This window comes from Drosophila novamexicana, unplaced genomic scaffold (assembly GCF_003285875.2).
Source record: "Drosophila novamexicana strain 15010-1031.04,08,12 unplaced genomic scaffold, DnovRS2.1 tig00000193-arrow-pilon, whole genome shotgun sequence".
Lineage (NCBI taxonomy): Eukaryota > Metazoa > Arthropoda > Insecta > Diptera > Drosophilidae > Drosophila > Drosophila novamexicana.
The window spans coordinates 2572621-2600348 of record NW_020824787.1 but is presented as its reverse complement, the minus strand read 5'-3'; the positions used below and the strand labels follow the sequence as shown (position 1 = coordinate 2600348).

Genomic DNA, 27728 nt, shown 5'->3' with positions numbered 1-27728 from the left:
TAACATTTGCTTAACAGTTGAACTACATTTCAAATGACAGAATGTTAATTAAATTGTCTATTGTGAGTGCCCAACCGCTACTTCAGCCCTGGCAAATTGCGCTGCCGTTTGTCATGCTCAATGTTTGCTAGAGAACAAATTAGGTTACAATTTGTGAGACAAGACAAGTACGTGCCAAAAATTACACTGACTTATTACAGCTTCTTTCAATCTTATGTGACAATCGCAACAATATTCTACATTTACTTTGCTGTTTACAGTTGACAGTTGAACTGAATTACAAACCGCAGCAATATGGCGCTTGTCTGATTTTCCTGTGACTGTCTAGTTGGCTATTGTGAATGCTAAGCTAATGCGCAATTGCAGCCCTGGCACAGCGCACAGCTGTTGCTTGCCATGCCGTAGCTTGTTTAATGTTTACAACAATTTTGTGATTGGTGATTAGTGAAATAAATAAAGTGCAATTATTTGTGAAATAACAACACGCGACATATTCGCTGCACAAAGTAAGTAGATTACATGTATTTGTTTACATTAAATTTGTGCCCTACACACACGACTAGACCTGTAGATTGTGCTCATACATGTGGAATGACCGGGAATGGGTATATTGTGGGTGTATTGTGCGTGGGCGCCAACTAGCTTGCACAGAAGGCGCGCTGCTCGCGTTCGCGATCGGTGCCACAGCTGGTCGGATGGGTCATGCCCCGCGGCTCAATGCCCGGCTTGAGCAGCGTCTGCTGCAGGCCCCAAATTATTTCATTGGCCACCACGCTCACGGCCAGCATCAGGGCCGTCTCATAGTTGAGCGGATTTACGGCGAAGCTTAGTATGCCAACGGCAATTTGATTGTACAAAAAGTCCTTGTCCAGCTCTAAGAGCTCCTCGCGCACCTCCATTATGCGATTCTCATAGTGACACTGTATGGCCGCAAACACCTGCTTGTCCAGGCCCACGAGCAGCTCCCGCTTGAATTTGACCAAATAGTGTTCAATGAAGACGATCTCATTGCGATTCATGTGCGGCAGTCGCATCTTCTCCTGTATCACTTGCTCGCCAATCTGGCTAACCACCAGCGATGTGAGCGAGCCCGCCGGCGTTGGTCGACGTTCCGAGCAGGGCCGAACGTCGACAAACGGATGTATCTCATAGCTGCCCATGCCGATGGTGCAGGCAACTCCGCTGAAGGATACATGCGACACGCGCGAATGATTTTTCGGCGAGAGTCCAGACCTCACCGGCGACGGCGGCAGCTCCATGGCCTTGTTATCTCGCGCAAAGCCAATTATCTGTATCGCTTTCTGCAAAAAGAGAAGAATAGGATCATATCCATTTTTATGACCATCCGCATAAGCTAGATAGAAGACATCCCCGACCATATAAAATATATATTTTCTTGATCAATACAAACAGCCGAGTCGATATAGCCATGTCTGTCAGTCTGTTTCTATGGGAACTAGTCTTAGTCTTGAAGCTATTGTCGTAAAACTTTGCAGAAGTTCTTATTTTTGTTGCACCCAATATATATGTCCGATCCGGCCGGATCGTACCACTATATCATATAGCTGCCATGGGAACGATGGGCTAAAAATGAGGTTCTTGCATGAAAAACTTTTTGTTTATCAAGATATCTTGACCAAACTCCACATTTATCAGTTTTACACTGCTTCTCATATATATGTGAAATCCTATCAACATCGGACCACAATATCATTTAGCTGTCCTAGGAACAATCGTTCGAAAATGAGACTCTTGTGTGAAAAACTTTGTTTTTCAAGATATCAGAACCATACTCGGCATTAACTACTTTCCCTGTGCCCCTTAGAGACGGGTAAAGCATTATGAAAATATTGGGTCTGCAAGGGTATTAACTCTTCGGCGTGCCATAGATAGCCCTTTGACCCGCTTTAAATTCAATTCCAAATAGTAAGCTTGTACTTACATAGTTAACATATTTCTTAGCATCGCATATAAAGTTCATGATGCGACTGGTCAAAACGCTGAGTGCACACTCATCCTCGCTGAGATCTATATTGAAGCCGAGCAATATGTGATTGAGTATATATTGGGCGGCCTTATAAATGGGATCGTCTGGGGCAAAGGTCAGCGGCGAGTGTCCATCAAGGGCAATGGCCGCATTCAGAGCATAGCACAGTTGGCTATCCAGGAGGCCATCAAAGCTGGCCTGGTATTCATCACAGAATGTGGGCTGTACGCGTTTAACGATCTTCCTGCTCTTCTTCTTGTGGCGCTTGGGCTTGCGCGCTTGGCTTATCTGACGGGAGCGGTCCTTGATCTGCTTTTGTATGGCCAGCCATTTCGCACGGTACTTCTCCTTGTGACTCTCTATGAAATATTCCCGTTCCTGTTGCACCTCCATCAGCAGCAGCTCGATGCGCCGCTGATTGGCGATGCGTTCGTTGAGGCGCTTGTGCCAGGATTGGATTTGACCCTCGGTGTGCTTCATTAGCCGCTGTTTGTGCAGATTGCGCATATTCTTGTTGTAGCGATCCTTCTTGAACTGGAACAACTTCTTCAGCTTGATCAGATGCTTGCGCTGCAGATCCTGATGCAGGCTAATGTGCGCCTGCACCCGCATATTTGTCAACATCTTGCGATGCTCCAGCAACATTTGCTGCATGGCCGTCATGCTCTCCATCCTTTTAAATTTCTCCTCGGTTATGTTGTACAGACGCAGCTTGCGCTCGTGCCGCTCATTATCCAGGCGTTGTTTGCGCAACATAACCTCCTCCTGACTCTGATGCCGGAGACCCGATTGCAAATTATCTCGCCTCGATATGGTCTCCGCATTGGCAATCAAGAGACGATCATGTCGCTCTGCCTCGCGTTGTCTATACGCCTGGAGCACATAGTATAGCTGCGACTTGTGCAGATCTTCGCGATATTGATTAAAATCCTTTAGATTACAAATAACCTCGTTCTCATCAGTAATTTCCCCATTCTCACGCAGACGTTTCAAATTCCGTTCGTTTGAATAGAAAGTCTTCAAATTTGAATCGTGCAGTGGATTATATTCTGGAATGTGTATTGTTACAGATGAATCAAATTCCTGCATGCTACATTTAAACTGGAATCGAAAAAGGATAACATTGGATTATAATTCAATTTCTATTCTTTTCTCTGAGTTTTTTTGTAGATTAGATTAAGAGTTAGAGATATTATAGATATGGAAGATATTATAGATATGGTAGATATTATAGATATAGATATTATAGATATATAGATATACTAGCGTACTACTGTACGCCGACCTTTCCCGTGGTATGTATAAAATAAATAAACAAAGAACCTTGTGGAAATCGGATAAGATTTGTCCGAGCTATGTGGGTGGGAAATTTTGACCTATGCATTTACAACATATTTAAGGGTACCGTTGTCAGTTTAATTTTGAACCTTAATGAGAATCGGTTGAGTTTGACCAAGTTATGGGGGTGGGAAGTTTTGACCTATATCTATATAGGATATTTGAAGGTACCATTTTGACATGAATTTCGACCAAAAATAATGTAGCGAGATTTGGATGCAGAATTGATACTGAGGCCAAACTACGAACAAAAAGCCAAACCTTATGAAAATCGGTTGAGATTTGACCAAGTTATGGGGGTGGGAAGTTTTGACCTAGGTCTATATAGGATATTTGAAGGTACCATTTTGACATGAATTTCGACCAAAAATAATGTTCCGAGATTTGGATGCAGAATTGATAATGAGGCCAAACGATGAACAAAAAGACAAACCTTATGAAAATCGGTTGAGATTTGACCAAGTTATGGGGGTGGGAAGTTTTGACCTAGGTCTATATAGGATATTTGAAGGTACCATTTTGAGATGAATTTTGACCAAAAATAATGTTCCGAGATTTGGATGCAGAATTGATAATGAGGCCAAACGATGAACAAAAAGACAAACCTTATGAAAATCGGTTGAGATTTGACCAAGTTATGGGGGTGGGAAGTTTTGACCTAGGTCTATATAGGATATTTGAAGGTACCATTTTGACATGAATTTCGACCAAAAATAATGTAGCGAGATTTGGATGCAGAATTGATAATGAGGCCAAACCATGAACAAAAAGACAAACCTTGTGAAAATCGGTTGAGATTTGACCAAGTTATGGGGGTGGGAAGTTTTGACCTATGGTTATGTCTATACATATAAATACTTAGGATATTTGAAGGTACCATTTTGACATGAATTTCGACCTAAAATAATGTAGCGAGATTTGGATGCAGAATTGATAATGAGGCCAAACCATGAACAAAAAGACAAACCTTATGAAAATCGGTTGAGATTTGACCAAGTTATGGGGGTGGGAAGTTTTGACCTATGTCTATATAGGATATTTGAGGGTACCATTTTGACATGAATTTTGACCAAAAATAATGTAGCGAGATTTGGATGCAGAATTGATAATGAGGCCAAACCATGAACAAAAAGCCAAACCTTATGAAAATCGGTTGAGATTTGACCAAGTTATGGGGGTGGGAAGTTTTGACCTATGGTTATGTCTATACATATAAATACTTAGGATATTTGAAGGTACCATTTTGACATGAATTTCGACCAAAAATATTGTAGCGAGATTTGGATGCAGAATTGATAATGAGGCCAAACCATGAACAAAAAGACAAACCTTATGAAAATCGGTTGAGATTTGACCAAGTTATGGGGGTGGGAAGTTTTGACCTATATCTATCTATACATATAAGTACTTAGGATATTTGAGGGTACCATTTTGACATGAATTTTGACCAAAAATAATGTTCCGAGATTTGGATGCAGAATTGATACTGAGGCCAAACCATGAACAAAAAGACAAACCTTATGAAAATCGGTTGAGATTTGACCAAGTTATGGGGGTGGGAAGTTTTGACCTATGGTTATGTCTATACATATAAATACTTAGGATATTTGAAGGTACCATTTTGACATGAATTTCGACCAAAAATATTGTAGCGAGATTTGGATGCAGAATTGATAATGAGGCCAAACCATGAACAAAAAGACAAACCTTATGAAAATCGGTTGAGATTTGACCAAGTTATGGGGGTGGGAAGTTTTGACCTATGTCTATATAGGATATTTGAGGGTACCATTTTGACATGAATTTTGACCAAAAATAATGTAGCGAGATTTGGATGCAGAATTGATAATGAGGCCAAACCATGAACAAAAAGCCAAACCTTATGAAAATCGGTTGAGATTTGACCAAGTTATGGGGGTGGGAAGTTTTGACCTATGGTTATGTCTATACATATAAATACTTAGGATATTTGAAGGTACCATTTTGACATGAATTTCGACCAAAAATATTGTAGCGAGATTTGGATGCAGAATTGATAATGAGGCCAAACCATGAACAAAAAGACAAACCTTATGAAAATCGGTTGAGATTTGACCAAGTTATGGGGGTGGGAAGTTTTGACCTATATCTATCTATACATATAAGTACTTAGGATATTTGAGGGTACCATTTTGACATGAATTTTGACCAAAAATAATGTTCCGAGATTTGGATGCAGAATTGATACTGAGGCCAAACCATGAACAAAAAGACAAACCTTATGAAAATCGGTTGAGATTTGACCAAGTTATGGGGGTGGGAAGTTTTGACCTATGGTTATGTCTATACATATAAATACTTAGGATATTTGAAGGTACCATTTTGACATGAATTTCGACCAAAAATATTGTAGCGAGATTTGGATGCAGAATTGATAATGAGGCCAAACCATGAACAAAAAGACAAACCTTATGAAAATCGGTTGAGATTTGACCAAGTTATGGGGGTGGGAAGTTTTGACCTATGTCTATATAGGATATTTGAGGGTACCATTTTGACATGAATTTTGACCAAAAATAATGTAGCGAGATTTGGATGCAGAATTGATAATGAGGCCAAACCATGAACAAAAAGCCAAACCTTATGAAAATCGGTTGAGATTTGACCAAGTTATGGGGGTGGGAAGTTTTGACCTATGGTTATGTCTATACATATAAATACTTAGGATATTTGAAGGTACCATTTTGACATGAATTTCGACCAAAAATATTGTAGCGAGATTTGGATGCAGAATTGATAATGAGGCCAAACCATGAACAAAAAGACAAACCTTATGAAAATCGGTTGAGATTTGACCAAGTTATGGGGGTGGGAAGTTTTGACCTATGTCTATATAGGATATTTGAGGGTACCATTTTGACATGAATTTTGACCAAAAATAATGTAGCGAGATTTGGATGCAGAATTGATAATGAGGCCAAACCATGAACAAAAAGCCAAACCTTATGAAAATCGGTTGAGATTTGACCAAGTTATGGGGGTGGGAAGTTTTGACCTATGGTTATGTCTATACATATAAATACTTAGGATATTTGAAGGTACCATTTTGACATGAATTTCGACCAAAAATATTGTAGCGAGATTTGGATGCAGAATTGATAATGAGGCCAAACCATGAACAAAAAGACAAACCTTATGAAAATCGGTTGAGATTTGACCAAGTTATGGGGGTGGGAAGTTTTGACCTATGTCTATATAGGATATTTGAGGGTACCATTTTGACATGAATTTTGACCAAAAATAATGTAGCGAGATTTGGATGCAGAATTGATAATGAGGCCAAACCATGAACAAAAAGCCAAACCTTATGAAAATCGGTTGAGATTTGACCAAGTTATGGGGGTGGGAAGTTTTGACCTATGGTTATGTCTATACATATAAATACTTAGGATATTTGAAGGTACCATTTTGACATGAATTTCGACCAAAAATATTGTAGCGAGATTTGGATGCAGAATTGATAATGAGGCCAAACCATGAACAAAAAGACAAACCTTATGAAAATCGGTTGAGATTTGACCAAGTTATGGGGGTGGGAAGTTTTGACCTATGTCTATATAGGATATTTGAGGGTACCATTTTGACATGAATTTTGACCAAAAATAATGTAGCGAGATTTGGATGCAGAATTGATAATGAGGCCAAACCATGAACAAAAAGCCAAACCTTATGAAAATCGGTTGAGATTTGACCAAGTTATGGGGGTGGGAAGTTTTGACCTATGGTTATGTCTATACATATAAATACTTAGGATATTTGAAGGTACCATTTTGACATGAATTTCGACCAAAAATATTGTAGCGAGATTTGGATGCAGAATTGATAATGAGGCCAAACCATGAACAAAAAGACAAACCTTATGAAAATCGGTTGAGATTTGACCAAGTTATGGGGGTGGGAAGTTTTGACCTATGTCTATATAGGATATTTGAGGGTACCATTTTGACATGAATTTTGACCAAAAATAATGTAGCGAGATTTGGATGCAGAATTGATAATGAGGCCAAACCATGAACAAAAAGCCAAACCTTATGAAAATCGGTTGAGATTTGACCAAGTTATGGGGGTGGGAAGTTTTGACCTATGGTTATGTCTATACATATAAATACTTAGGATATTTGAAGGTACCATTTTGACATGAATTTCGACCAAAAATATTGTAGCGAGATTTGGATGCAGAATTGATAATGAGGCCAAACCATGAACAAAAAGACAAACCTTATGAAAATCGGTTGAGATTTGACCAAGTTATGGGGGTGGGAAGTTTTGACCTATATCTATCTATACATATAAGTACTTAGGATATTTGAGGGTACCATTTTGACATGAATTTTGACCAAAAATAATGTTCCGAGATTTGGATGCAGAATTGATACTGAGGCCAAACCATGAACAAAAAGACAAACCTTATGAAAATCGGTTGAGATTTGACCAAGTTATGGGGGTGGGAAGTTTTGACCTATGGTTATGTCTATACATATAAATACTTAGGATATTTGAAGGTACCATTTTGACATGAATTTCGACCAAAAATATTGTAGCGAGATTTGGATGCAGAATTGATAATGAGGCCAAACCATGAACAAAAAGCCAAACCTTATGAAAATCGGTTGAGATTTGACCAAGTTATGGGGGTGGGAAGTTTTGACCTATGGTTATGTCTATACATATAAATACTTAGGATATTTGAAGGTACCATTTTGACATGAATTTCGACCAAAAATATTGTAGCGAGATTTGGATGCAGAATTGATAATGAGGCCAAACCATGAACAAAAAGACAAACCTTATGAAAATCGGTTGAGATTTGACCAAGTTATGGGGGTGGGAAGTTTTGACCTATGTCTATATAGGATATTTGAGGGTACCATTTTGACATGAATTTTGACCAAAAATAATGTTCCGAGATTTGGATGCAGAATTGATACTGAGGCCAAACCATGAACAAAAAGACAAACCTTATGAAAATCGGTTGAGATTTGACCAAGTTATGGGGGTGGGAAGTTTTGACCTATGTCTATATAGGATATTTGAAGGTACCATTTTGACATGAATTTTGACCAAAAATAATGTAGCGAGATTTGGATGCAGAATTGATAATGAGGCCAAACCATGAACAAAATGCCAAACCTTATGAAAATCGGTTGAGATTTGACCAAGTTATGGGGGTGGGAAGTTTTGACCTATGTCTATATAGGATATTTGAGGGTACCATTTCTACATGATGGCCATAGATTGTGTCCATTTAAAACCCTTTTGTTTTTCAAGACATAACCATTAACATCAATTAGGCGCAAAAGCGGATAAATATAGGATTGGAGCTGCAATAAGATTCCCATAAAAGTTGACTTATTTGAATAAAATCAACTGATATTTGGTCTACAAGTGTATTGAATCTTCGGCTTACCAAAGATAATAATATCTTGTATATATATCTTACCGTGTTTCCGATTTTATCCTTTGAGAATATCACCTGATTACCCGGACACTTAAGCATGGGTAACTTGCAGTTAAGCGGTATCAACTCCCAACCAGGCAGACTGTTGATGGGCAGCCCAGTCTTATAGCTGGGCAGTTTGGTGTTCAACTGGCTGGTCACATTGTTGCGGCGCGGCAATGATAATATATCGATCATGTTTGCACATATGTGTGTATAACATGCAAAAAATCTTTTAGTGTTGATCTGAGTTAAAACCAATTAAATTTGGAGGTTTTTTGATGCCCACAAACATTCATTCGAAAAAAAAATCTAGAAATATGTTTCTATAAATATTTTAGTTATTTTTTTATTATTGGATGACATACCTAACATACAAAAGAGTAGAAAGATGTAACTGTCTGCTATTCAAATTTTATACTGACACTTGAATAACTGTGCTTGGCCTACTGTGACAGCTTTTCTTGTTGCTCTCTTTTTGCTCTCCTCTACGCTCTCTCAGATAAAGAAGCTTTTCACATTGAAAGCTGACAGCTTCCGTTTGTCTTTTTTATACCCTGAACCCATTAAAAATGGGTACAAGGGTATATTGTATTTGTGCAAAATCCAAATGTATGTTACAGGCAGAAGGAAGCATCTCCGACCCCATAAAGTATGTATATTCTTGATCAGCATCAATAGCCGAGCCGATCTAGCCATGTCCGTCTGTCTGTCCGTCCATCCGTCCGTATGTATGAACGCAAGGATCTCAGAACCTATAAGAGCTAGAGAAATTTTAGATGTAGATGCTTCTAGTTCCCGCGCAGATCGAGTTTGTTTCCAATAATCGATAACTTGCTCCGTTTCCAAGCAATCGATAAAAATCGATATCGATATCCTGTTTATTGGGCAATTTTGGTAAATAATAAGAGCTAGAGTCACCAAACTTGACATATAGCTTCTAAAATAGAATATATATATGCATTTGTTGTTGGAAGAAGAGGGTTCAGGGTATCCCCTAGTCGGGAGCTCCCGACTAGAACCTCTTGCTTGTTACTTGTTACTTTTGCTGTTGTTTGTTTATTGTTGTTTTCTTATGGCTGCTTATCAAAGCTTTCGTTGTTGTCACTTCAGTTGGGGTCCCCCCCCCCCCCCCCTCTCCCTGTCTCTCCCTTGCCCTCTCTGTGGTTCTTTGTTCTTGTTGTTATTGTTGCCAGGGAACTACATTGAACCGGAAACTACAGAAAATGCAATTTCTTGCAACCATAAATTCAATCAATTCTTGCTAAAAAGACGACATTTTTTTGATGAAATGTAATTTATTTAAACTTTTTTTTTCGAACCTACACAATATTTAAGTATTTTCATTCAAATTGATAAAAGCTTTAAAATTTTCACTCAATAATTTGTACCAATATATCTTGTTTTCTCAATTAAACCTTTTGTCAAAGACTTTATAAAAGCTGCTTAATTTATTGCACTTTCTTTTAAGTCTTGAAAACCCGTTTTAAAGTATGCAATTATCAAAGAAGTTTCTACCCTTTTTTAATACATATTATCTTATATTAAGTTGAGGAGAAACCGAAATAGTTTTTTCAACTTAAAAAACAGAAAATCGCAGCCATTGCGAGCCACTGTAGCACAGCAATCACAAAGTACAATATTTACTCGGATTCCTCAATAGTTTATCAGAATAAATAAGATTTTTCTTTTGACTTTATTGATACATGATTTTGTTGGTTTTGGTAATTTGCGTTTGAATTTTACGAGTGTGTGCCAAGTCCTGGCGGCCATTAGTCGCGCTTGGTTTGGAATTGCCTCAGCGGCAATTTCGTGTGTCTTATATAAGGGCTTATCTTGGGCGACCTCGCATTGAGAGATTTGACATCAGCATAAATATTTGTCAATAGGTCGGCCAGTCAGTCAATGAGTCAGTGAGTCGGTGAGATGGTGAGACGGCGAGTGGGGCGTCTAGAAGTCTGCGGCATTCTGCTCACGGATGCCATGGAAATAAAATCACATCGAGTGCTGAAAGTACTTGCATCTGTTGGTACGTGCTCCAAATACGCTCTCGAGTGTGCTTTCCATTTCAGCTAACAGTCCAAACAGCGCCTCGTCTCATCCACACCTCACAGGCGTTGATATAAATAAAAAATGATGCCTAACATCCTATACATATACACAAAAATAAAAGAAGAAAACCAAAAAAAAAAAAAAAAAAAAAAAAATTAAAGCAAAAGGTGCGTGCCAATCTCTGGTGATAAATTCTTGCCTAGTCTGACCCATTTACCGTTATATAATAGTTGCTTCCTGTTTGCCAGGTGAATCAGAGATGCGTGCGTGAGTCGTGCCCACGACTCATAGTAGGTAGAGCCGCAAACCACACAACATGTGTTGTTCGTAGAGCTAAGGGTACGGACTTGCGGCCTTGTGTTTTAATCAGAGTTTTATTTTAGTAAACTTTTCCACAACAAATTCACAAATTTAGTATACCCTATAAACAGAACTTTCTAAAAAGGGGTGTGAAATATTCTTAGCAATATCTGCAAAGGGTAGATAAAAATAATGTTTTTTAGTCGTCAAGAAGAAGAGCCACAATACTTGAGTAGATCAAGACGAACTTTTCAGTCTGTCCTTGGGTATAGCCCAGTTGGGCATTCTTATTTGATTAATCATATATTTTACTTTGAAGAAAATTCATGAACATTTTCAGCTGGTTTCTATGGAGTTAAGCTGTTGTGTTTACTTTCTAAAGCTTTTTATAAAATTTGTTATATTCGTAAACTAGATAAGGAAATCATATAAGGCACAATTTTTCCCTCTCTCTCTCTCTCTCTTTCGCTTACATTCGAAATTGTCAACAGTCACGCGCTCATCTCCAGAACAAGCAGCTTCTCACTTTAACTCCCACACCTACTCTCCAATCTACCCTCAAAGCAATACACACATACACACATATATATATGTATATCGGGATAGTTAGTTTATGTGCGCCTTCCCAGGCCGGTCTTTAAGCCCGAAAACGCTTTACCGGTAAGCAGACAGCTGTGACACGTTGCTCTCTCTCTCTCTCTCCCTCCCACTCTCTCCCTCCTTTTGACTCCCAATTGCTGGCATCTTCAACCCCATCACATCATATTGGCTGCTTTCAATAGTGTAAAGCTTTTTTTGGAGCACACTTTCAATTCGCTTTCAACTTCAAATCGTTCGCTTCGGCTCGGCTTTGCTCGGCTTGGTTTCGCCTTGCCTCGCCGCGCCGCGCCGTATGCTTTCAATGGCAGTCGCTGGCTTCAGCAGAGCTTTGTGCACAGCGCGTTGCTCAGTTGCTTCGCGTCCGTCTGGCGAGTTAGTTCGTTAAGCGTTGCGTTTTCGGTTGCTGCCTGCCTCTCTATTGCTCTCACTCTCTGTCTCTGTCACTCTCCTTCTCACCACTGTCGCCGTGCGTGCATATATGTTGTGTGCGTGAGAGTTGTGCTTGTGTGTGTGCGGGTAGCCCAAACAAATAAGCGAAAAATAGAAAGAAAAAAAAAAACAAATCATAGAGCAAGAGTCCTTGTGTATGGGGGTGGCAGCGCAGCGACAACCCTATAAGCACCACCCCCTTGGAATGTGTTTGCGTGATTGTTAACTGCGCCATTGAAACAAACACACACACACACACACACACACACACACACACACACATACACACACACACATACACACACACATACGCACACAATAAACAACAGTAAACACAACAAAGTGACAACAGACAACAACGAAGTGCACAGCGCGCAGGATAATCGCAGGCGGATTACATAAATACGCGTGGGCGTGGGCGTGGCAGCAGCAACAACAAATAGCAGAAGAAGAAGAAGAACAACAACAGCTGTAATGTGCCATTGCCAGTTGTTGCATTCCACATTTCGCATCATTCGATCATCAATTTCAATATCATCAACATCATCAGCCTTAACAATATGCGCAACGCGTCCAGAGCGACGCCAGTAGCGACGCCGCAGTCGCAGGAGTCGGAGCAGAAGCAGAAGCAGCAGCAGCAGCTGCCGGAGCAAACGGATCACATAATAACCATCAGCACCGCCAGCCTATCGGAGCAGCTGCAGGAGCCGCCCCTCAAGCACTATACACAAGCAGCAACAACAACTGGAGCTGGAACTGGAACTGGAACTGGAACTGGAGCAGCAACTGGAACTGGAAGTGGAATTGGAAGTGGAGCAAGTGCAGCAGCGATTGCCATTGCCAGTGGCTCATCGCATTCGGCCCCGGCTGCAGCCGCTTCCTTGTGCCGGCTCAGTCAGCTGGTGAGCTATCAGAATAATATTGCCGACGTGCAGCATAGGCGTGGCCGACGCCTGCATGGACTCCAGTTGCCGTTGCATCCGCTGCAGTTATTTGGCTGGCTGGTCTTGTTGCTGTTCGGCTTGGCCAGCTATTGGGTGCTGATACCCGCCTTTCATGCGCCCATCCAGGGTCCACTCTACGGTCTAATCTCCGGCTTATATGTGGTGCACATTGCCGCCCATTTGACGGCGCTGCTCACCGATCCGGCGGACAAGGAGCTGCGTCGCGTGCATCGTAACGATCGCATTGTGCCCGAATTTGATCGCAGCAAACACGGACACGTCATCGAGAACGGACGCTGTCATCTGTGCAACATACGGACAACGACGCCGCGGACCAAGCACTGCTCCGTGTGCAACAAGTGCGTCGGCAAATTTGATCATCATTGCAAGTGGCTGAATCACTGCATCGGTTCCCGCAACTATGTCGCATTCCTAATGTGCGTTGTCAGCGCTGTCGTGGCCACCTTGGTCATTGTGGCCGCCGTGATTGGCCAGATTGTGCTCTACTATGTGCAGCCCGATTGGTTGAGCTTCTACTGGTGCAACAGCCGGCTGGACACAACGCTGGAGTCCACGGACTATATCAACTTGACGCTCAGCTTGAGCAATGGCAGCATGCTGCTGCTGGAGCAGGAACAGGACCAGGATCAGCAGCAGCCGCAGCAGCAGCAGCTGGAAGATGAGCAGCTGCAACTGGAAAATCTGACTACGGTGTCCACATTGCTGCAGAACTTCACGGCGCTGCTGGAGCAGAGCACGACCGGGCCGCAGTTGAATCGTACGGTGACGCCCCTGGTCGCCGGGATTGGTCTCCATGAGACCATCTACTTGCTGCTGCTGGGCGTGCTCGGCCTGCTGGCGGCGATCAGTGCCGGGCTGCTGCTCCATTTGTGCTTCTTTCACATCTACATCTCGTTTTTGGGCCTGACCACGTACGAGTACATCAGGAATCATCGACAGGCACAAGAGGCCAGGGCCAAACAGCTGCTGGAGCAGGGCAAAAACGGCGTCCACTTCAATCCCAATCTGCCCACAGTTAATCATCCGTCCAAGCTGGCTGCCGCCGGCACAGCCCAGCTCTACTGCTGCTCCAATGTGCCGCATCCCAATCAGAGGCAACAGCAGCAGCTGCAGCCGGACACAGCTGCTGATGCACAGCGTCTGCACTGCTGCGCCAGCTCCCGGGAATACCATCAGACACGCCAGGCCATCTACATGTGCTCGCTGCTCCAGGAGCGCAGCAGCAGCAGCGAGCGCAGCCTGCAACTGGATGTGGATGCGGCGCCGTTGCGTTCCTTTCACTGCTGCTCCAGCTATGCGGCCGGTTCGATGCAGCGACGCGTCAGCGCCGCGGCCAGCGTCAAGGCGGCCCTGGATCCGGCCACGGTGCGCCAGCAGCGGGCCCAGAGATCGGCCGGCTATCTGCAATATACGGAGCAGTGCACTTTGTGCACCTTTCGGCTGCGCAGTCCGTTGCGCGGCAGCGGCAGCGCGGGGGGCAGCAGCAGCACTCGTACGCTGGCCAGCCAAACGGCCACGCCCACATCGAGCGCCTCAGCAGCGGGCAACATATCGAAGCACCAGCGCTGGCGCCGGAAATGGAACTGCTGCGCCAGCGTGCCCGACAGCCCGGATGTGCCCAACGATTTGCTAGCGGCGCTCAGCTATCGCGAGCACGCCAAAATGAATGCCAGCGAGCTGCCCGTCCAGTTCATACGCAGCTTGAACGGCGGTCTGGAGCTGCCACAAGCTGGAGTCGCCGCCGCCGTCAATCCGGAGCTGCCGCTGAAGGCGCCGCGCAGCTCCCGGCTGCGGCACATGCTGCGCCTGCTTGGACGCTACAGGCGGGCGCGCTGTCAACGCGGCGCTGCCGGCGCCGGCAATCAGGGCGTGGCCGCGGCGGAGCAGCATGTGGCCGCCATCAAACAGAACCAGATACGTCCGCTGCAGCTGCAGCCGGGCCGCGGCTACGCGTCCAATGCGTCCAGCACAACAACAACAGCGACACCGCCGCCGCCGCCGACCATCAGCTCGCCCAGCCGCAGCGGCAGCAGCAGCGAGCTGAGCAGCGAACTGAGCAGCGAGCCGTGCACCGGCAGCCAGGAGCTGATGCTGCTGCCCACCAGCGTGATACGGGAGGACTACGTGACCACCAGCTATACGTTGACGCTGCCGCCCGCCTTGCCGCCGCCCACGCGCCGCAAAATGCCCAACGCCAGCGAACTGGCCGAGCTGGCCGAGACGCTCGGCTTTGTGACCAGCCATGGACAGTCCACGTCGCCGTCGCCGTCGCCGGCACAGTGCGCCAGCCGGCAGCTGCCCGGCCTGGGCAATGTGTATAGACGGCAACGTCGCAAGCATTTTCTGCGCACACGCTCGCCCACATTGTCGCCGATACACGAATCCGGACTCTCGAATCCGACGTCGCCGCAGCCATTGCGCCACAGCCTGGCGGCGGTCAGTGCCAGCTCCATTGCCAGCTCCAACAATGCCAAATGCTCGCCCATTGTGGCGCGCTCCACGGCAACGCTCGTCCAGAATCTATGCGGCCTTGCCGGCGGCAATGAGTCGCTGCCCAAAACGGCATCCAACAGTTCGCTGCAGAGCATCAGCTCCAATTCGAGCAGCAACTAAGAGCAGGAAGGATTTCCAGAGCGAGAGAGAGGGGGAGAGAGAAAAAGAAGAGGCATTGTGGACAGTTCCTTGCATGGTTTCTGCCTAGTCTATAGATTAGTTATAGTCGCCGTTTTTCGCCCAGTCCAGTTCAGTTGAGAGTTGAGGATTGAGAGGTTGTGCTTAGACTTGGGGCGCCTTCTTACTACGCGATTCTTTTTATTTAAGTGAGATATTAAAAAACGTTTATTTTCACTTGGTTTCTTTTCTTTTGTATGCTCTTGATGATAATCTTGTTTAAACATCAAAAGCGCTAGAGAGATCTTCTTATAAGATCAAGCTTAGCTTAATAATTTACAGTTTGAAGAACACAGTTTGGAAGCCACTGAGCCAAATTACTAAATTACTTAATCAGCAAAATTTGTTTACTTGTTTTCAGTTATTTGGGTTTACTTTTAAAAAATGTCTGTCATTTTATAGCCACGCCCATTATGGTCAACGCATGTCTAACTAAATGCGTACAGTTTTAAATTTACAGTTTGAGACGCACTGACTGAGGCTCATTTATCTACACGATTAGTGAAGTTATTTATTTTCTTGCGAATTTCTTGGTTAATTTCTTGAGCAGCATTTTATTATTATGATATTGGATTCAATTTATCACCTTGTCTTGTGGCTCAGCTTAATTTCCATTACTTGACACCTGCGCAATGATTTAGTGGAAGCTCGAACTTTGTTTATCATTTATGAACAGCTTTCAATTTGACAAACCACACAATGGCTCAGCCTGCTTGCTAAGAGTATGCCGGAGATAATCAACTTCCCAGCAAGACTGGAAACTCCATTCACAGAGAGTTCGAACCCGCGTCCTGCTTGCCGTCGTCTCTCCTTGCGTTGCCTGGTGATTTATCCTTTCGATTTGGCAGACTCTCGTTATTTGGTCGACTCTTGTGTGGGATTCAAGTGCTTTCATAGAAATCTGAATGTCTTTCGTTGTTGCAAGTTGTTTTCTCTAGACTTAAATGTTTTATTTCCATTCAATGCGCATACATTTTGCGTGATTTGCACATTAACCCCGTCTCCCAGCAACCCCCGGCTCTAGTTGTATCTGTTAGTTGGCTTCGCAAGCGCGTTAAATATGCAACAGCATGACATGTACGATTGCAGAAGAGGGGGTTATGGCAACCACTGCGCCATGCAGTTGTATTTGGAGCTCCACCGCCCTGCCTCGATATTGATTTTTGGGTAGATGATTACGTGCTGCGAGCTGTGTGGGTTGTATCTGTAGCTGTAGCTGTAGCTGGGCTTCATCTCGACTGTGACTTTGCAACATTTGTGCATACAAAAGCCACACACATGTCGAACCGAGGGGGGATCCCCTCGGCTGCAGTTGCCAAATTGTTATCCAAATGTTTTCATTCAAATTCAATTCAAATGCTCTGACAAGACTTGGCAACTCTGAAAATTGTGTGTGGGCTGCGTCGAAAAGAATAAGGCGTGTTTGGGGGCAAGGTTCTTGCGTAACACACACTCAGAGAAATATCTCCGTACCAGCACTTTCTCTTTGTTCGGTTTAAACCAACTTGCTGGAATTCAGAGCATCTATTCTTGCAAACATTTCTTGAATATATAAATCATATTCAGAAAAACTTGCTCAGAAGTAAAACAATTATTTGCTAGCAATACAAAAAGACCTTTAAGATGCTTAAGTGCAACATTCTTGAATTCTTTCTGTTATTTCGCTGAGTGTAGACGAATTTGTGCGGCAAGTGGCGAACACAAACATCAAGAGGGACGTCCCACAACTGGCACTTTTGCAACTTGACAAAGTTAATGAAAAAAGTTGAGCTTCCATTGTCCAAAAAAGCGCATGTAAAACATGTGAAAAGTGGAAGGGAAAGATGCATGCATATATACGCAAAAATGCACATTAAATATGCGAATAATACTGAATAATTAATGCACCTGACGGGGAAAATAGAGTGTGTGTGTGTGTGTGTGTGTGGAAATGCGTCAAAAATTGTTTGATTGAGTCGGGACTGACAGGCAGACAAGTTGACTCCAACCGAAATGGATAGCTTAGATATTTCTCGACAGTCACTCGTGTTATTGGGCCTGACAGACAGCCAGACAGACAGACAGACAGCCGGGCAGACAGTCAGACCGATAGACCGAGGAGCAAAAGCAAGGGAAAAGTTCAGCTCAGCTGGCATAGTTGAATGTACTGTAGCTACAGTGGTCGCTCGCAAGACGAAACGAAGGGTATTCCAAAATTCACAAGCTCTTTATTTATACAAACTAAAGGAAGCATATTCCATTTATGAAAATTGAGCTAAAGAACAAAGGATGGCATAAAAAGTCGGGACAATTTGACCAATGTCTGTCTAGATAATTATTCTAAATAGCTATTCTAACTATAGATCGCATCGGACTCTAAATTTGGATCAGATTGAAACTCTTGCATGCATTAGTTTAGGGAACTTTACTCAAAATCGATAAGAATCCATTTCCAGTCTGGCTTTGTTAAGCACAGCTCGCAGAATATTCAAGCTAGAGACATGCATCTCCCAGGTTTGAAGGTCGGAGTCACAAAATTTGACATGTGGTTTCTAGTATAGTATATACAGAGCCAGTATCTTTAGTTATTTGATCGTAGAAGAATATTTAGGATATGCCCGAGTCAGACGCTTCCGACTCTGACTTGCATATATATATATTTTATTTCTATCAAATTATTAAAGCGTAAATATACTTAGAACAATTGCAAACACAAATTTTTCCTCAACTTCAATCTAATTTCTTTACACAGAAATTTATTGGATAGCCAGTCTTTAGATTAGTTTTCACTGTAGTTTTGCTCATGCAGTAGTGCCACACTGATTTGTCTATTTATGCCTGCATAACGTCTGGTCACACTGACAATTGACAAGTGTGCCACAACTGGCAAATATTAATGAAAGTCTCTAACTGCGCACACACACACATGACTATATGGTTGCTATATATAGTTGTATTGTTGTTGTGCCTGCTGGAAATGTTATTTGTAACCCCTTCGAATGCCCCGACCCAGCCCCGACACAGGCACGCCCCAGCTCTAATTCTGTCGCCCAACTGACTGACATGAATTTCATTTTATCGTGTCTCGTGTGAATGAACTAAAATAAACTAAAATAAATACGTATGCTTAGTTCTTTGACTTCGAAACCGTTTGTTAAATGCGAACCGTTTTTGTCTAACGTGTTCAAAAGTCGAGCACTTTTTCAGGGCAGCTGCTCATTTCCGGTCGAGCTGGAAAAAAACTGCTGCATACTTTGTGGGGCGCAGTGCACTCGACGGCGCGTGTTTATGTCTGTGAGCGTCTGTGTGTGTATCTGTGTGGTAAAATGCTTAATTTGATGACTCTTGGCATTAACAATTTACAGCTGCACCTGCTGCCACTCACACACACTCACACATACACTCTGATTTAATTAAATTTTAGCTGCTGTCGAGAGGTGTTAAACATTCAAGTTTAGTATCAGCGCGGAGTTCTTTTACTTTGTGATGCGTTTTGTGTCTTGAAGCTTTTTAATAGCTGTATTTATAGCTTGTAAACTCTTATTTGATTCAAAACCAAGTCAAATATAGCTTAGGTTAGCTTTAAATACATTTCAATTCAATTCATTCAAAAGATATCCCATATCATTTGCAATATCTTACTCTTCTAGCAAAAGACCTAGGCCAGTTTTCTTGGAATTTCAAGAGCATAAAAGAATGTCATTTAAATAGGAACATTTGTCGCCTGCGCGACACATTTGCGATAGTTACAATAGACACATAAACTCAGTTCTATTATAAATATATCTGAAAGGGTATTTAATTAACATTTCGTTGTACATTTGCAATTGTTGGCTTTTCCATTGCCATACACTATTGCCCCAACCCCTCCCCTTGCTGCCCCCATAAACTATTCTCTGACACCGGACACATGTGTGAAAATTGCACTGGGCGCTTGGGTCCGACATTTGACGCTGAGTCCAGTTGTGCCGCGAAAAAAAAAACAGAAAGAATGAAAAACCTTGCGAAATGCCAAGGTTCAAAACCTGTGTGTTTTTTTCTAAAGACTGGACGCCGGTTTGCACTATTGCGTAGCTTTGTCAGGCAATAAGTTTACCTTTGTTATTACGAGCGAGAGGCAACAAATTCGCTTTAGATATTCCCATATGGATACCGTAGATGCCGCAGCTCCCGGCCTTTGGGATGTACGCGCATTTCCGAGTTAATCACATTAACAACATCCCAAGTGAGAGACTAAGGGTAGAACAAGCACGGCAGCTCCTCGCTGTCTACAGGGTATCTGCTAATCGAGCACACCCAACTGTACAGCTTGTAGTTGTTTGTTGTTTTTCCATTGTCTGTTGCGAATTGTGGCTATTGCATGAATTTCTATTATTATTTTCATTTATAAATATTTGACTTTAATTGCCTGCGCCTGGACGGCAGGAAATCGTATGCTTCAGCCGCTTTTGGGGGGCCACGCCCCCCGCCGCCTAGCAACGCCCTCGACTTGGAGTTGATTTTGAGTTGTCTTCTCGTTAAAGTTTGTTTATAAGGTGGAGCTCCTAAGCCTGCCCCATGGCAACTTCTAGCTGTAGTCATGACCAATTGTTGTTGCAGCCGCATCAATTATAAATTCAACGTTGCGCCTTCATTTGCCACGGACACGCAACAAGCCCAGCCAGAATTTGCATAAATGCCTGCCGGAGAGGGGGGCGGGGCGGCAAGCGTCGGGGGCGTGTCACTAGATACAATTGACTGAACTAGTCTCAAAAAACTGATATGCCTACAGTGAAACCTCTACTTGAGCGCCTTGTTCATGCGACTTTTCTGTCTGTTTTGTGAGGCTTCACTGTAGCTATTGAAGGAGCGCCAGCTATACAATTTCCATTACGGACTTGTTGTGCTTGAATTATGATTGATTTACTTGGAAATGGGCGCCGCTGTCATCAGTCGCCATACATGCCAGACAGACACACGGATAGATGGACGATGAGTCGGAGTCAACCTCCTACTGCGACTGGCCTACTCCTACTCCTGCGCCAGCTCCAATAACTGGTTGTCATTGGCAATCGCCGTTTTGGGCGTTTCTATTAGTTTGTGGCCCACGCTTGAACACTGCCTGGAGCTGCAGACCCTGCTCCTGCTCCTGTTCCTGCTCCCGCTCCGACATTGTTTGCGGCTCGTTGTTTTTTTTTTTGTTAGGAGAGAACTCACCTGTCGCCCGCCCTAGGAAGCGTGCCACGACAATTTCTGCCTTGCCCTGAGTCTCTTTTCTTTTTTTCTTTTCTTTTCTTTATTTTTCTGCATTTTGCTTCTTTTTTTTTGGTTGGTTCAACGAACCTTTTGCCTTTGTTTCTATGCAGCCCAGCCAGCCGTAGCCCTTACTGCCGCTCGCTCAACGGCATTTAATATGGTTTTCAATTTAGTTAATGACTTTTCAGATAGGCCTTTTATTCAAAACTGTAACTGGAGACGGGTTGGATAACGTGTTTATGGTACGGGCCTTTTGGGGCAGTTAATGAAGTATAGGAAAATAAATAAACACCAAGTGTATGAGACTGGAAAATTACAGAAAGAAAAGTAGCGAGAAAGCGATTAAATAGCTGGAGAAAAACTAAAAATATACAAATATTTACATTAACTACAAATTGCAGCATAATTTAAATGAAAGTTAATTGGGCATGCATGAAAAACTGAAAGAAAGATTACAAATAATTATTATAAAATATATTTTGATAAAATGTCCATGAAGAAAAAAACTATGCAAGTGAATAAATTTGATGGAAATGCAAAACTCAAATTCAATTAAATGAAAATAAAAAGGCAACAAATTCAGTCCAAATATAAAATACATTACAAGTTGAGGCTAAATAGAATTATAAAATAAGAAAATAATTTAAAAAATACAAAAAAAAAAAAAAAAAAAAAAAACTGATGTATATTTATTATAATGCTTTATATATATTTCAATTTGTATAATTCATGTCTTAAAGTTAGTCATTAATGTGCTAGTATTTTTTGTGGTATTTATGCTGGTATTTTATGTAATAAGCCAAATAAAAGAAATTAGCTGAAAATCGTAAAACAATACTTAGTACAAGTACACACAACGCACGCTAGATGGCGCTTTCAGACAACACTCCGCACATACAAGTATCCTGCTCCATTTTGGCCCGCTTCCAGTGGCATTTTAAATATTTACCAGCAGACGGAAGCGTGTTGACAGTTCCATTGATGTGGCCCAACAGGGAACCCCTTTGTGGTCATCATGATCAACATTATGGGGCGCCCGCCCAGCAGCAGGCGGGCCACAGTTTGTCCGTTTGCTGTGTTTGCCAAAGGATTGTGGCCTCGATTAACGACTAAACTCAAACATTTGACTTGAACGCTTCACTAGAAGCGCACACTTTCCGCGTATATATATGTACGCTTTATGGCCGTCAAATTAGCTCTTCCGTTTGGCCATAAAACTTTGTTTTTTCCAGGCTAAAAGAAGGCGGTAACCGAACATATCACATTTGGTGTGTCATCTATGCTTATAGTTTTACTCTAAATGTGATGTAGTCCTTGGTAAATGAAATTTAATTTCAGTTATAAACAATCCTCATTTCTAACATAGATAAATGTAGTTGTGTTCATAAGGACCTTCCGATCTCTACCAAATGAAAGACTGTGATATTAGGTATAATAACATAGTTTGTTAGCAAAAATGGTATTTACAATGATGGCATATTTACAATGAGGTATTTACAATGAAGAGAAATAACTACATGTACTAATACTGTAGAGTGTTAAGATGATTCGCCTCGCAGCTGTGTAACCTTTGAAGGTTGCTCGCTGTGAAGGAATCAGACAGGACCCTGATCTCAGATTAATAATAATTACAGATTAAGAATATTTACCTTTTCTCCTTTCCTACTTCAAGATGAGACGAAAATGTGGAGTACAGCATTGAAAAGGAATATTCAAGATTATACGAACAAATACTTTACACTTTTCTTCCTGTTCCCTTCAAGCTTAGACACAAATCTAGAGTCCAGCCTGGTTTCAAATGCCAATTTAAAGCAATTTTGTAAAGATTAGTCAGTTTATGTTAAAGTTTTATTTAATAAGATTGAGTACATGCGAAAGTTATTTAGAAAAAACAACTTTTCGTGAGCTTGCAGCTAAATATAGGGTATCTACCAGACCCTCTCCATCGACTATAGCAGCTTTTTACTATATGTATAATCAACATATATAGTTGGCAGACCTTTTATACAACTATTAATTTGCTTATAAGTACTACTCTTATGAATATGTGTGTTTCTCGTATTCATTCTGAGCTGTTTGTTCTGTGAAAACTCAACTTTATCGCCTGCATTTAAAAGTTATTTAATTATCAAATTATTTATTTATCTAATTGACAAGAATAATATAATTAGATAAGTTGCAAATGAACCGCATCGATTTGGCTTGTGAACATTATCAATTATGGCAACTAATGTGCTGTGAAATATTGCGTATACGCCACGTCGTCTGCACATGCATATAAGCAAGTATCGATACTTGTCGCGACTGCCAGCAAGCCGATACTTATTTATAATTTATGCAAATACGTGGCGTAAATTAACAAAGTAAATTCGTGTTGGCCTTTTATGCGTTTCCTGTTTGCCTTTCGCCGTTTGGCATTTGGGTTTTGCGACCTCATGTGTGTTTGTGCCGGCAAATCACACAAATCACACAAATGTGACACGCACACACACACGCACACACACTTTCACATGGGCTGCCTTTAGCCACGCACTCGGCCATAGAATGTCGAGGATTTATGGGAACGTGTCATTTGGCCCGTTTGTGCCTTGTGCGACGCCTGAACGCACATAAGTATGCAACAAAAACACACACACAGGCACACGCACACACAAATAAACAAATTTAACAGCTGAAGTTCTCGCATTCATTTAACGTTTACTTCAAGTGAGAGCCACCTTTCTGGGCCGGGCCAACGATTTCTGTTCACAGTTAAATACACTTTCCAGCATAGCACATTAGCTAGATGCTTAATTTGGCAAAGGCAAACTATTTCTATGCTCTACACTTCCGTTTATTTATTTCCATTTAAATGAGAATTTCAGACCAGAAAGAAACTAGATTCAAATTCGTTCAAATTTCATTTTCAATTCTTTCGAGATTAATTATCTTCAATTTGCGCTTTAGCTTCTGGTATGGATTCGATTGTACTTTAGGGCATTGCCGCTTCGGCTGGCCGCATAATTTGTGTACAATTTCTAAGATTTTCTTTTGCTAGCAAAGAAATGCAGCTGCGAAATGCGCATTGAGTGTACTCAGGACTTCAACACCTCCGAGCACTTGGCTCACACTTTACACAAGTCGCCCCCACTTGCTCTTCCTCTTCCTCTCCCTCTCACTCAGTCTCTGGCTCTGGCTCCGTCTCCATCTCTGTCTAGGTGTGTTCCTTCTTATAGCTTGGTAGTCAATCAGTGGATTTCACGTTCAATTTGCTTGTTGGGCTCATCAGGCATCGTTGTCTGGCCCATGCGAGCACAAATTTAATTAAGTGCCAGGATAACACACACACAGCTCAAGGCACACATATACATATAGGTATATGAGGAATAAGGCCTGCTGCTAGCCATGGCAGTAGCTTCATTAACGCCTCCCCTCCCCGTGGCGCTCTCCATGCAGGTCTCAAGTTTGCGCAACGCTTGAATTTTTTATACCACGCAACGCTTCAAAGTGTTTACGAAAGGCCATATCGAAACTGTGACAGACAAACGAAAGCATTAACAACTCCAGAAATGCATGTAAATTCTTCTTCAGTTTGACGTGCCGAGTCGATGCAGCCCAATTTGTGTGCAGCTAGAGCACTAAACTTAAGCACATCGATAAATATCGATTTCTCCTATTCTATGTGAAAGATTAAAAGAGAAATATCGAATTATCTTTTTCTACATCGATGATTAAAAGAGAAAAATCGAAGATTATAAGAGAAAAATCAATTTCTCCCATTCTATATCGAAGATTACAAGAGAAATAACGATTTATTTTATTCTATGTCAAAGATCAAGAGAGAAATATCGACTTCTATATTTCAATGTCAAATATCAAAAGAGAAATATCGATTTCTTTTATTCTGTTTCGAAAATTTAAAGAGAAAACCTGATTTTTCTTATTCCTTCTCGAAGACTAAAAGAGAAATATCGATTTGTCCTATTCTAAGTATAAAAGATTTAAAGAGAAATATCGATCTATTGCAGAAAACTTGTTATGTATCTACGCGTTCGTTTTTATGCACATCAGGAACATGTTATACTTTGTATAACTGCCCAAAAATGAAAAAAAAAACTTAAGTTTTTCTCGTAGCGATAATTCTAATTTTTTGTACGTGCACGTATTTGAGTGTCATGTGTAAGCCCCGAGAAATTGATAATGATCGCACAATAATTACAAAAGTTATTCAGGAATACAAATTTGTAAAGTGTGGAAAGTTAGGCACATATCAAATGGATTGTATTTGGTTAAATTCTAATGAATGTATTATGAAGGGCAGCTTTCAGTCAGTCAGCCTCGAGCCTGTAACTTTGTTTGTTGCTCGGCTCGGGTCTCATTTTTTTTTTTTTTTGGTAGAACTGAAGGCTGAGCTGACAGACCGGCAAGCATCATTAGTCCTAATGAGCTGTGTGTAATAAAGTTTCATCCGAAAGTGTGCAAACAGAGTTGGGCCCAGGAAAGTCTGCACCAAAATAATTAATAAACCAATTTTAATTGCCGGCCGAGCAGGTACTCAAAGCGAAAGGTAAACTGCAGGCATGATTTCTTAATTGCCAACGATCCTGGCCAGGTCCTTGTGCGACTTCCCTCAGAGCTAGCCAGCCCTTTGCCCAGTTCCCATTCCGAGCGTTGCCAAATTGTGCCCAACTTGTGTCCTTGAGCCTTGTGCACAATGCGGCCTTTTCTTATGGTTTATTGCGTCAGCAACTCTCGCAGGATGCGCCCAGCACAATGCCAGCCAGCTGGCAGTGCGCCCCGACTTTGACCTCGTTGCATAACCAAAGACAACACAACAGCGCAATTGGGCATCTGCGCACTTGACAATGCGACCTGCCACTGACAGCCTTCCGTTAACGTCATTAACCAGTTTCTTACATAAAATCGTGCTGACTTTTATTCAACTTTGGATAACTCTTATGCAAGCCGAGTGTGTGTAACTGAAACGAAAACTGAACTTGAAGCTCACTTAAGGCAACAATTATTTGTTATTCGGTTGGCTTTTAGTTAATCCAGATTGTATTTCATTTCTTGGTGCTCAAAAACTAACTTGAAATCAACTTATTATTAGCAGGGATAAAGTTTGTATAGCTACCAATTCCTTAAAATTCCAAGAGAAAAACTCCAGGCCTCAAATTACAATTATGAACCAACTTTTGAGCACAAATAGTTGACAATCTTAGACACAAAACTGACAAAACTTGTCTGTTTTGCTTACCTTAAAATATTATCAGGAAAGTGTTAATACATACAAGCAGATATCTTCAAACCCTTAAAGTATATATATTCTAGATCAACTTTAACAGCCGAGTGTCCGTCTGTTTCTCGAACTAGTTTCGCACTTTTAAGACTAAAATCTTAAAAGTTTCCATAGGTTCGTCTTTCTGTTGCAGACAGAACATATGTCGTAATCGGCCAGATCGGACAACTATATCCTAATGCAAAGTATACGAACTTGTGGCCTCAATGAGGCATTGTTAATCATGTTTAAAGAACTTGAGCTCTGGAAATACGAACAGTAAATCTTACTTAAAGTACTCAAGCGCTTGATTAAGAAAAGCTTTGTGCTTGCTTTAAGTGCGCGTCGGACTTAAAGTGAGAATATATGTATATATAAAATGCGAGTACGGCTCATAATTTTTATGGAAAACTCCGTAAGCCTCAAAAATAAAGCAATTGCGCTCCCAACTCGAAATTAGCTCAAGTTAGTTTCAAGTCAGATATTAAATGCTTGATAGTACATATTAACCTAGTTAAGAGCGTAAATATGCATCTGTATATAGTATAGATAGCCAGGCAAAGGCAAACAATGGAAACTCAAAGGTATAAAGTGAAAATGAAATGGAATTTCCATGGCTATCGATGATGTGCCAGGACAACTTAATCCTCTTTAAGTGCGCCCTTTAATAGGTTAATCGCAATTTCCACCTGCTCGGCAAGTGCAGCACAATGAAATAATGTTCATTTACTTTATTGTTTTGTTGTTCACTTTTTGTTTTTTGTTTTTATTTTTTCATTTTCTTGCTTTGTGTTGACACGCAACGGGCTTAAGCTCGCACGCCAACGCCCTGGCCCCCAGCCACGCCCCTTGGTGCGGCCCAACCCCCTCGTACACTTGAGCAAGCACTTGAAATGTCATTGCGTTTTGCAGGCTGGCTGGCTGGCAAAAAAAAATTAACTATTAAAAGTTTTTTCATTCCACCTACGCCAGTTGCATTTTGTTGAAAACAAACAATTTTCCAGCCTGGCCACATGGCGTATGCGTAATGTTCGCAAAGTCCTTGCCTGCTGGCAAAAATGAGGTCATATTTTGGCGCCGACATCGCCATCTTTGTGTCGTCTGCCAGCAATAGAAAAACCAGATACCATTTCAGACAATAAAACAGCAGCATTGTGGCCAATCTTTGGTAAGGGGTAAGGGGTAAGGGCCCGACCCAATCCCTGAATGGCCGCAAAAGCAAAAGCATGTCAAAGACGAGCTGAAATGACAATTGTGCTCGAAGGGATTTAACGCCTCGTTGAATGCAATTCAGTTAATTCACATTCTCCCAGCATTGGCTATAATTTTTATTGAGTTACCCCGCTTTCCACGCTTTTCTCGCTTTCCACGAGTGCCTTTAACATGGGGGCGTGGCTGGGATTTCAAGAACAGCAGCAGCAGCAGTTTTTTGCTGACCTT

General features: G+C 41.9%; 3 protein-coding genes across 3 annotated transcripts in view; 2 read left to right on the top strand and 1 right to left on the bottom strand.

Annotated features, from left to right (window-relative positions):
• The first annotated feature begins 298 nt into the window (after nucleotides 1-298).
• LOC115758388 (tRNA-dihydrouridine(16/17) synthase [NAD(P)(+)]-like) overlaps nucleotides 299-27728 on the top strand; it is a 34297-nt gene continuing 6867 nt past the window's right edge. Inside the window, exon 1 of the mRNA XM_030698988.1 lies at nucleotides 299-506. The gene's annotated coding sequence lies outside the window, so the exon portion shown is untranslated. The remainder of the gene's footprint in view (nucleotides 507-27728) is intronic.
• Nucleotides 500-9153, bottom strand: LOC115758382. Its single transcript, XM_030698984.1, has 3 exons — nucleotides 8805-9153; nucleotides 1943-3088; nucleotides 500-1301 (listed from the first exon to the last, which is right to left on the bottom strand). Exons 1-3 carry the CDS (start codon nucleotides 8997-8999, stop codon nucleotides 639-641), a joined length of 2004 nt encoding a protein of 667 aa, XP_030554844.1. The 5' UTR covers nucleotides 9000-9153; the 3' UTR covers nucleotides 500-638.
• On the top strand, nucleotides 12521-15936 carry LOC115758381 (pneumococcal serine-rich repeat protein). Its single transcript, XM_030698983.1, has one exon. The coding sequence runs from the start codon at nucleotides 12743-12745 to the stop codon at nucleotides 15758-15760; it is 3018 nt and encodes a 1005-aa protein (XP_030554843.1). The 5' UTR covers nucleotides 12521-12742; the 3' UTR covers nucleotides 15761-15936.

What these genes read in the sequence shown, in the direction of transcription:
- LOC115758382 (XM_030698984.1), bottom strand. Translation starts at nt 8,999, where the DNA reads ATGATCGATATATTATCATTGCCGCGCCGCAACAATGTGACCAGCCAG. An exon ending in AGGATAAAATCGGAAACACG is followed by an intron (nt 3,089 to 8,804) that starts GTAAGATATATA and finishes TTTCGATTCCAG; the next exon opens with TTTAAATGTAGCATGCAGGA. An exon ending in CTAAGAAATATGTTAACTAT is followed by an intron (nt 1,302 to 1,942) that starts GTAAGTACAAGC and finishes CTCTTTTTGCAG; the next exon opens with AAAGCGATACAGATAATTGG.
- LOC115758381 (XM_030698983.1), top strand. Translation starts at nt 12,743, where the DNA reads ATGCGCAACGCGTCCAGAGCGACGCCAGTAGCGACGCCGCAGTCGCAG.